Below are 9,401 nucleotides of genomic sequence, written 5' to 3' on the forward strand. Positions count from 1 at the left end.
CAGGAGCCAGCCCTGAACCAAGATGTTCCCTGTCAGCTGAGGCTTTCAGGCTGAGCTGGAACTGACACTGCAGTTCTGGTTTCAGTAGCTGGATGGCGCTCATGGCAGCCTGAGTTGCACAAGCTGGACTGCAGTTCAGGCTGCCCTGCCGCTGCAGAGCCCGAGCATCATCCCCCGGAGCTGAACCCCTTTCGCCGCCACAGCCCGAGCTCAGCTCCGGAGGATGATGCTCGGGCTCTCCAGCGGCAGGGCAGCCTGTGCGTGAGGAGCTGGGGAGGGAGGGATGCAGGGAGCGGGGAGGGGTCCTGCTGCTGCCGCCGCTGTTGCTGCTCTGAGCCCGAGCTGCCACTGCCTCCTCCTGCCCCTGGACCCAGCCCGCCGCACACCCCCGTCTCCCGCCCGCCTCAGCTCCACGCTGCCTGCCCTGGGCGGGGAGAGGCAGAGCCCGGCTCCGAGCAGGGCAGCGGGGGATACTGCCCCACCAGGGGACCCCTATGGCTCGGGCACCTGGTGTCTGTCCTCTCGGCTCTGCCTGCACGGGGCTGGGGAAGCAGCTGTGAGTGCCTGCCCCTCTCAGCCCTTGCACCCCACAACCTGCTCGCAGCCCCTTCACTTCTACCTCCCCCATCGCTCCTTCACTGCACCCCTTCCTCTTGTACTCTCCCTTACCCTGCACCTCTCCCCTTGTACCCTCCCCCAGCCCTCTCCTCCCACACCTCCCCCTTCCCCTGCACCTCTTCTCCTGCAACCCTCCTGATACCCTCTCTCCTCATCCACCAGTACATCACACCCCACTTCTCTGCCAGTGTAGAGCCCCCAGCACCCCCACACCCGTTCTTCTGCCTGAACTCTCTTTACTAGATCCCCATCCCTTTCCGGGTACAAGGTTTGAGGGTTAGTCCCTGTGCCTTCCGTGTGCATTTGGAGCACTAAATATGGGGTTGCGGGGGATGGGAGAGGGGTGAGATTTATACTAAAGTGAAATAAAAATAGGAGAAACGGTTTGATCCCCACTGCAAGTGTAAATGGGGATTGCTGTGGTGAATGAGGAGGTCACATTTAGGGGGGAGGAGCCCAGGGCTGGGGCGGCAGGAGGTGCGGGGGGGGGGAGAGAGAGAGAGCCCAGGGCTAGGGTGGGGGGCAGCCAAAATTTTTTTTTGCTTGGGGCGGCAAAAAACCTAGAGCCGGCCCTGCATCTGCCACAAAGGAAATCCCTCACACTATAAAATTTAGCTCTGTGCTGCATTTGTGGCCTTCCTTGTTTCCAGATGTTTTTACTATGTAAAGGGGCTTGATTGCTCCTTCCGTGGATGGTAACAGAGTGAGCTCAGCACACCCACTGGCTTTAAGGAGGAGGTCTATTTTTTTTAAATTCAAGACTACACACACACACACACACACACACACCCATCCATCCATCCATTTCAGCAATATCATACTGTTCTTTCCCCTGCTCTTACCTGAGGGGATCCAGCAATGATCCCTGAGCTCAGCTTCAGAGAAAGCAGAAGTGTGAACAGTGGCAGATCTCTCCTGGTTGGAAAATGGAAGGGAAATTTTTTTGCAAAAAATATTTTTAAAATGGTTTCATTTTGAACTGTTTAACATTTTTCTATTTTAGGATTTTATGAGGAGTTCTTTTTTCATGTTTTTTATTTTAAAATGGTCAAAATTGATTTGATTTTTTTTTCCATTCGCCAAAAAACAAGTTTTGGATAAATGAAAAGTTTGGATAACATTTGTGATCATTTAAAAATATTAATTAAAATCTGTTCATCGTCCAGCCATCCTTCCTCTCTCAGATATACAATCAAGAGAAAGGAAAGAAATTGATTCACTCTCCACCTCAGACAGCTTCTGTCACTAAGGGCTTGGCTACACTTACAAGTTGCAGCGCTGGGAGTTACAGCGCTGGTCATGCAGCTGTGGAAGGGCCAGCGCTGGAGTGTGGCCACACTGACAGCTACCAGCGCTGCAGTGTGGCCACACTTGCAGCACTTTCCAGCGCTGTATTGAGAGGTGCATTGTGGGCAGCTATCCCACAGAGCACCTCGTCCCGTTTTGGCGCCGTTTTGGCGCTGAGTATTGTGGGAAGGGGAAGGAAGTGTGCGGGTCATTCCGCTTCCTGTTTGCCAGCGCCCCGTGGTGCATCGCTTCACATCCCAGCATTCACTCTTTCCAGCAGCGTTTGGCGCCATTGTGAGTGTCTTTCTGTTACTCTCTGTGTGAATCGTGATTTCTGTGGCAAATGGAGCCTGATCTGCTGAGGACTCTGCTGATGAGTGTCACCAGCACAACACGTTTGGCAGTCCAGCTATTCCTTCAGCTCCAAAGTGACAGTGAGGATTCCGACGATGATATCAATATGGATTTGCCTGCCGCGTGTGACACTAAAGTGCTTGCGGCATTTACGGAAATGCTCAGCACCGTTGAACGCCGCTTTTGGGCTCGGGAAACAAGCACTGAGTGGTGGGATCACATCGTCATGGAAGTCTGGGATGACGAGCAGTGGCTGCAGAACTTTCGTATGAGAAAAGCCACTTTCATGGGACTGTGTGCTGAGCTCGCCCCCACTCTGCGGCGCAAGGACACAAGATTGAGAGCTGCCCTGACGGTGGAAAAGCGAGTGGCTATTGCAATCTGGAAGCTGGCAACTCCAGACAGCTACCGGTCGGTCGGGAACCAGTTTGGTGTGGGAAAGTCGACCGTGGGAATCGTTTTGATGCAAGTTTGCAAGGCAATTAATCGCATCCTGCTAAGAAAGACCGTGACTCTGGGGAGCGTGCAGGACATTGTGGATGGCTTTGCACACATGGGTTTCCCTAACTGTGGAGGGGCGATAGATGGGACGCATATTCCTATTCTGGCCCCCCCCCACCTGGCATCAGAGTACGTTAATCGGAAGGGGTATTTCTCTATGGTTCTCCAGGCGCTTGTGGATCACCGCGGGCGTTTCATTGACATTTACACAGGCTGGCCTGGAAAGGTGCATGATGCACGCATCTTTCGGAACAGTGGCCTGTTCAGGAAGATGCAGGCAGGGACTTTTTTCCCAGACAGGAAGATCACAGTAGGGGATGTCGAAATGCCCACTGTGATCCTTGGAGACCCCGCGTACCCGTTACTGCCTTGGCTCATGAAACCCTATACAGGGAAGCTTGACAGGAGCAAGGACCGGTTCAACTACAGGCTGAGCCGGTGCAGAATGACTGTGGAGTGTGCTTTTGGGCGTTTAAAAGCCCGCTGGCGTTGCTTGTATGGGAAGCTAGACTTGGGGGAAAGCAGCATCCCCGCGGTTATATGCGCTTGCTGTACCCTCCATAATATTTGTGAAGGGAAGGGTGAAACATTCAGTGAGGCATGGACCACCGAGGTTCAAGTCCTGGAGGCTGAATATGCACAGCCAGAGAGCAGGGCTAATAGAGAGGCCCAGCACAGGGCTACAAGGATTAGGGATGCCTTGAGGGAAGAATTTGAGGCTGAAAGCCAACAATAATGTTTGCTGCCTTGCATGGGAGTGAATTGCACTGCTTACACTGTTATGATATTATCCATAATAATAATATGATTTGTAGTGCCTCTTTCTTTACTGGGCTAAGGTATCTTTCACTATCTGCTATAATAAAGACTGTTTTCAAAGCCAAGAATTGTTTTATTGAAAAGAAAAAAACTTCCTTGACAGACAGACAGACACACAACATTTCATGAACACAAGAGGGCAGGGGTGTGGGTTGGTGAACTGTACAGTCACAAGTTTGCATATGCCCTGTCTGGATTGCTGTTTAATGAATCCTGCACTTCAGGGTTCATATACTGCATGGTGATGGGGGTTGAATGCAGAGGGTAAGGGTGGTGGTAGGTATCAGGGCTGGTTGGGGAACGTACAGGTGTTGGAGGCAGCTGGTGGTGGTAAGAACCTGGATGCTGGGGAAAGGTGGTTTGAGCTGACATTGGGGCACAAGGCACAAAGGACGGGGCGGGTGGGGGAGTAGCACGGTAGTGCTCTGCTTGCATGGCAACGAGTGACTCTATAGACTCCGCTTGGCGCTCCAGGATGCTTAGCAGCCGCTCCGTGGTTTTCCTCTTGGCCACTGCATTTCTCTTGCGTGTCCTGCTTTCTTTCTCTCGCCAATCCTTCAAGTCCTTACTCTCTCGAGCAGACTGATTAAGAACAGTTTTCAGCATGTCTTCTTTGCTCTTTCGGGGATTTTTTCTCAAATTTTGAAGCCTCTGTGATGTTGAACATCTGGGCAGTCCAGTAGTCAAGGTCACTGTAGAAACAGAAATGACAACATTTAACACGGGCAGCATTGTATCCACTATCTCCAGACATGAATTGTTACACTGAGGGAGTGAGTTCTTATTTAAGCATTCTTTTACCCACACGCATAACACTACAGAAGCCACGACATGGTGAGTGAGCAGTGCTTATATGGGGAGAAGTGGGGCTTGGGTGTAAGAGGGGAGCTGGTTGCTTCGGGTAATCTGGAGTGCTAGAGGGGTTGAGTGAAATGAAGATGCAGATGCAGGGGTGATCTTATCTCCCTATCTCTTCACTAAAGAGTCTCCCAACATTTTTCACAGGACTTAATCCTGGAAGATGTTTCCCTACTGCGAGTCACTAGGGAACAGCGGGGGGCTCTTTTAGAGCAATGTGGATTCCGCCCGGGACCCTATGCGGCTTGCCTGTGTTCAGAAATGGTCCCCCCACCACTGGCAGAAGAGTGGCGCGGACGCGTCACCGTCACTGGGACAAGGGACACAGTGGCTCTGCCTATAAACCTGCGCAGGCATATTGCCCACGCTCTGGATGAAGCTTTTGCTGAGATAACTGAGGCAGATTACCGCGACGTGATAGACCACAGCAACGGGCTATTCCACATCTAGAGGCTGGCATGCATGCATCCATAACCCCCCCTCCTCTCCAGAAACATTTCACCCAGAAAATAAAAGCCGCTTACCGGTAACACGCTCCTCTGCTTGTCCTTCTGCAACTGCTGGCTGCTGCGATTGCGTGCTTTCCTCCTGGCTTGAGAAGAGCTCCTGGCTGCATGCCTCCAGGGAATCTGCGGTTTCTTCCCCCATGCCAGGAGCTTCACTCGCGGTTTTCTCCCCCCCCCACGCCTCCGCCTCCGCCGCCTCCTCCGCCTCCTCCTCCTGTCCCCCAGCCTGCTCAGAAGTGTCCATCGTTATCCTGGGATTGGCAGTGGGGTCACCCCCAAGTATCTCATCCATCTCCCTGTAAAAACGGCAGGTCGTGGGAGCAGCTCCGGATCGTCGATTCCCCTCTCGGGCTTTGTAATAGGCACTCCGCAGCTCTTTAATTTTCACCCTGCATTGTACTGCGTCCCGATCATGGCCCCGATCCAGCATGGCCCTTGATATCTGCTCAAAGATATCGTAATTCCTACGGCCGGAGCGCAGCTGTGCCTGAACAGATGCCTCACCCCAAACACTGATGAGGTCCTGCAATTCACCAGTGCTCCATGCTGGGGCTCGTTTGCCGCGTGGAGGCATGGTCACCTGTAACTGATTAAAACTGATTGCACTCCACACCTGGCTGCAGCAAACAGGAAGGAGATTTTTAAATTTCCCGGGGCATTTACAGGGCGGGTCACCTGAGGCAAGAGCAGTAGAGTGCAAACTGATGTGCAGAGTGGCTGAACAGGAATTCTGGGATAACTACTTATTCCCTGGAGGACAGGTAAAGCGCTGGTGAGTGTCCACACCTGCTGGGCAGCGCTGGATCACCAGCGCTGCACTCCTTATACCCCTGCCGGGATGGGTTTTCAGCCAGCGCTGCAACCAGGGAGTTGCAGCGCTGGTTGTGCCCTGCAAGTGTGGACGGGGTGTTGTTGCAGCGCTGGAAAGCCTCCACCAGCGCTGCAACTTGTAAGTGTAGCCAAGCCCTAACACGATCAAACCCTCCCCTAGGGCTGAGCTCTGTCTCTAACACTCCGATTCTCTTACTCTCTCCAGAGAGGGTGACCCTGGATCCAGACTCAGCAAATCCCTACCTCGTCTTGTCGGAGGATCGGAAAAGTGTCAGACTGGAAGGCGCAGAAAAGAAGCTGCTCGCCAACCATGAGGGATTTCATTATTCTCCCTGTGTGCTGGCCTCTGAAGGATTCACCTCTGGGAGACATTATTGGGGGGTGAAAGTTGGGAACAAAGGAGGCTGGGCTGTGGGGGTGGCCAGAGAGTCTGTGAGGAAGAAGGAAGGAGTAGTGATCCTTAAACCTGAGGAGGGGATCTGGGCTGTAGAGCGACAGTGGTGGGGTCGGTTCTGGGCTCTCAGTAGCCCTATGACAGGCCTCTCCCTAAGTAGGAAACCTGACAAGATTCGGGTTTCTCTGGACTATGAAGAGGGGCTAGTGGAATTTTTCGATGCTGATAATGTGGAACCGTTCTATGCTTTCCACTCGGCCTCTTTCGCTGGCGAGAAAATCTTCCCTTTCTTCCGAGTTGGGGGTGCAGGAGCCCAGCTCAGACTGTGTCCATGAGAAAGGGTATATTATTCCACTTGGACTCGCTCAAATATGTTCTCATCAGCTTAGGAGATCTTTCATTACTAGAGAAGTAAAATACCTGCCCTGCCACAACGATTTAATAACTCCACTTCCATGAGAGGTGTAGAGTGAAGGTCGATGTAGTTATGTTGACACAGTGTCAGTGGAGACACTGAGTTACTGACAGTGACTGCAAAAACAACTAGGAGTCTTTGTGGCACCTTAGAGACTAACAAATGTATTTGGGTGTAAGCTTTTGTGGGCTATGCCCAAATAAATTTGTTAGTCTCTAAGGTGCCACAAAGACTCCTCGTTTTTGGTGATACAGTAGCCTCCGCTGTTGTTAGAATTGAGAAGCCCTTTCTGTTTAAATGATGGCGTTTCTTAGCACTGGTGATACAGACTAACACAGCTACCACTCTGAAACCTGTTACATTGACTGTTACTAGCTTTCAGAAGCCGGCTTACAATTTCCTCCCCCAGTTAATGGAAAGACACTGAGACAAGTGGAAATTGAAAAGCACATTCCCAGCTCCAGAACATTGTCAGGAGGGAGGTTTCCTCACTGAATAACCAGGCATCACCCTGGATTGAAAGAAAAAAAAAAAAGCCTTTTAAAAACAGGCTTGGAGCTGAGGTTTGTCTTTGACAGTACAATCAGTACAAGCGCTCCCAGTGAGGACGCGCACCGCTGACACAAGGAGCAAAGTGGCAAAGTGTAGACACGCACAGGCGACGTAATTACTGCGGCAGCTGTATGCCGACGTAAGTTAGGCCTACTTAATTTTGTAGTGTATACATGCCCTATGAGGAGTTGTGATCAGTTTCTTTCCGTTTGACGTTATGATTCTTGTGATTTATGTATCTAAGTAGGCCTATTAAATTCAATGGGGCTAACAACATATTTAAAGACACACAACTTGATCGTTTTACCTGCTTGGATCATCAGTTCGTAAAGGGAATCAAACGGAAAGGACAGTACTGTTCTTGGGCTACAGAAAAATATACTGATTCTAGTGATGAGGAAGGATGGGGTTGCAAACCGCAGCAAAATGCTCACAGAAAGTGAGGAAACTCTGAGGATATTGTCTGATTAAAAAAATAAAAATAGAAATGTGGACACAGGCCCCCGTTGTGACAATCAGGGTCAGCCACCCCAAGGGGAGAATAGAAGGTTTAACCCCAGAAAGAAGCAGTTAAACCAAGTGATTGCATACAGTGTCCGTACTGTAAAGCTATATTCAGCAAGGTCTTTTACAAAAGCTTGTAATGTTCGAACTTTGATGGTCATTGTCAGCTATGAAGACAGACTCTGGTTGTGAGTTTAAGTATTTATGTAGATAGAAAACTGGGATCACGATCTGTGGTGCAACTTTAGCTACACCTTATGGCAGAGTGGGAAGCAGTCAAGTGGGGAGGTGCCCCTCCCAATCCAATTGTGTACATGGAACTGGCCTCAAGTAACGATCCAGTGTCCAGCCTAAGGAGAGACCAGTGGTGAACTATCACAGTTAATGGAAAGACACTGAGACAAGTGGAAATTGAAAAGCACATTCCCAGCTCCAGAACATTGTCAGGAGGGAGGTTTCCTCACTGAATAACCAGGCATCACCCTGGATTGAAAGAAAAAAAAAAGCCTTTTAAAAACAGGCTTGGAGCTGAGGTTTGTCTCCAGAACTGGGGGACAGTCCAGAAGCAGAAGGCTGTTCCCTGAGTGACATTGTGATAATTAAAGGGGGGGAGGAAGGAGCTACCTTTGATGGACACCCAGCCATCCTGTTAGTAATAAAATCCCTGTTAGTAGCTGTTCTCTACTTGCTTTACCTGTAAAGGGTTAAGAAGTCTGACTGCATACATAGGTAAAGGGAAGTGAGAGGGCACCTGGCCAAAAGAGCCAAGAGGAAGGCTAGAACTTTTTAAAATTGAAACAAGACCCATTTTGTCTGTCTGTTGTTCTCTCAGGCGAAGAGAGACAGAGTAGCAATGCTGTAAGAAGCTTGCACCAGGTTTGAAAAATCAAATCATACCTAGAACTACTCATTTGAAACCCCAGATATGCAAGTAGATAAGGAAATGTCTAGGAAGACGTGATTAGGTTCATCTGTGCTAACCTTGGGTGCTTTTGTTTTGCTTGTAACCTTTAAGCTGGACCTCAAGAAAACCATTCTTGATTCTTAATTATTATATTTGCTCTTTTTAAATCTAGCAATAGCCTAAATTCCAAATGTATTTTCTTTCTTTTTGTTTTTAATAAAATTTACCTCTTTTAAGAACAGGATTGGGTTTTTGGTGTCCTAAGAGATTTGGCAATATGTTGTACTTAAAGTACTGCACAGGATCTTTTCAGGGGGAATAAGGCAAAACACCACATTTATTAGTAATACATGTATTCATTAACACTGTATCATATGCATATGATTATTTATATATATATATATATATGTGTGTGTGTGTGTGTGTGTGTGTACACACACACAAGCACACTCCGTCTCGTTGTTGTTACCAATTAGTTGCTCCCCCTAACTGCACTGGCCAGGTGAGTTAGATGGGGGAGGGGCGGAGCTGGGCTACTGCTGGTCTGGATCGATGCTCCCATGTTGACAAGACAAGACCTGGGGTCCTCTGTAAGACACCTCACCTTTATAGCAGCTTCCCTCTTATGCAAATTTGTACCAGATTAAAAATCTGTGTCTATGTCCATTGGTCCTTTGTTCTGCTTTCTTCCAATGCTGCAAAGAGGGTGTTTCCAAAAGAAGGTGCTGGCTTCTAACTTCTGCTCGTCTTTAATGAGCCCACTTGACAGGCGGCAGCTTTCCCGGGCCCCGGGCGGGAATCGCAGCCAGCTCCACTGGGAGCAGCCTGGGGCCAAACCTCCCCCTGCAGCCCGGGGGT

At 49.9% G+C, this 9,401-nt stretch overlaps 1 protein-coding gene across 1 annotated transcript in view; it reads left to right on the plus strand.

Moving 5' to 3' along the window:
* LOC123345261 (butyrophilin subfamily 1 member A1-like) overlaps positions 1-9,176 on the plus strand; it is a 39,342-nt gene extending 30,166 nt beyond the window's left edge. The window contains exons 9-10 of the mRNA XM_044982011.1: positions 5,980-7,146; positions 8,173-9,176. Coding sequence (XP_044837946.1) covers positions 5,980-6,503 — 524 coding nt within the window. The 3' untranslated portion in view covers positions 6,504-7,146; positions 8,173-9,176. The remainder of the gene's footprint in view (positions 1-5,979; positions 7,147-8,172) is intronic.
* Positions 9,177-9,401: the final 225 nt, after the last annotated feature.

This window comes from Mauremys mutica, chromosome 12 (assembly GCF_020497125.1).
Source record: "Mauremys mutica isolate MM-2020 ecotype Southern chromosome 12, ASM2049712v1, whole genome shotgun sequence".
In the NCBI taxonomy this organism is placed as follows: domain Eukaryota; kingdom Metazoa; phylum Chordata; order Testudines; family Geoemydidae; genus Mauremys; species Mauremys mutica.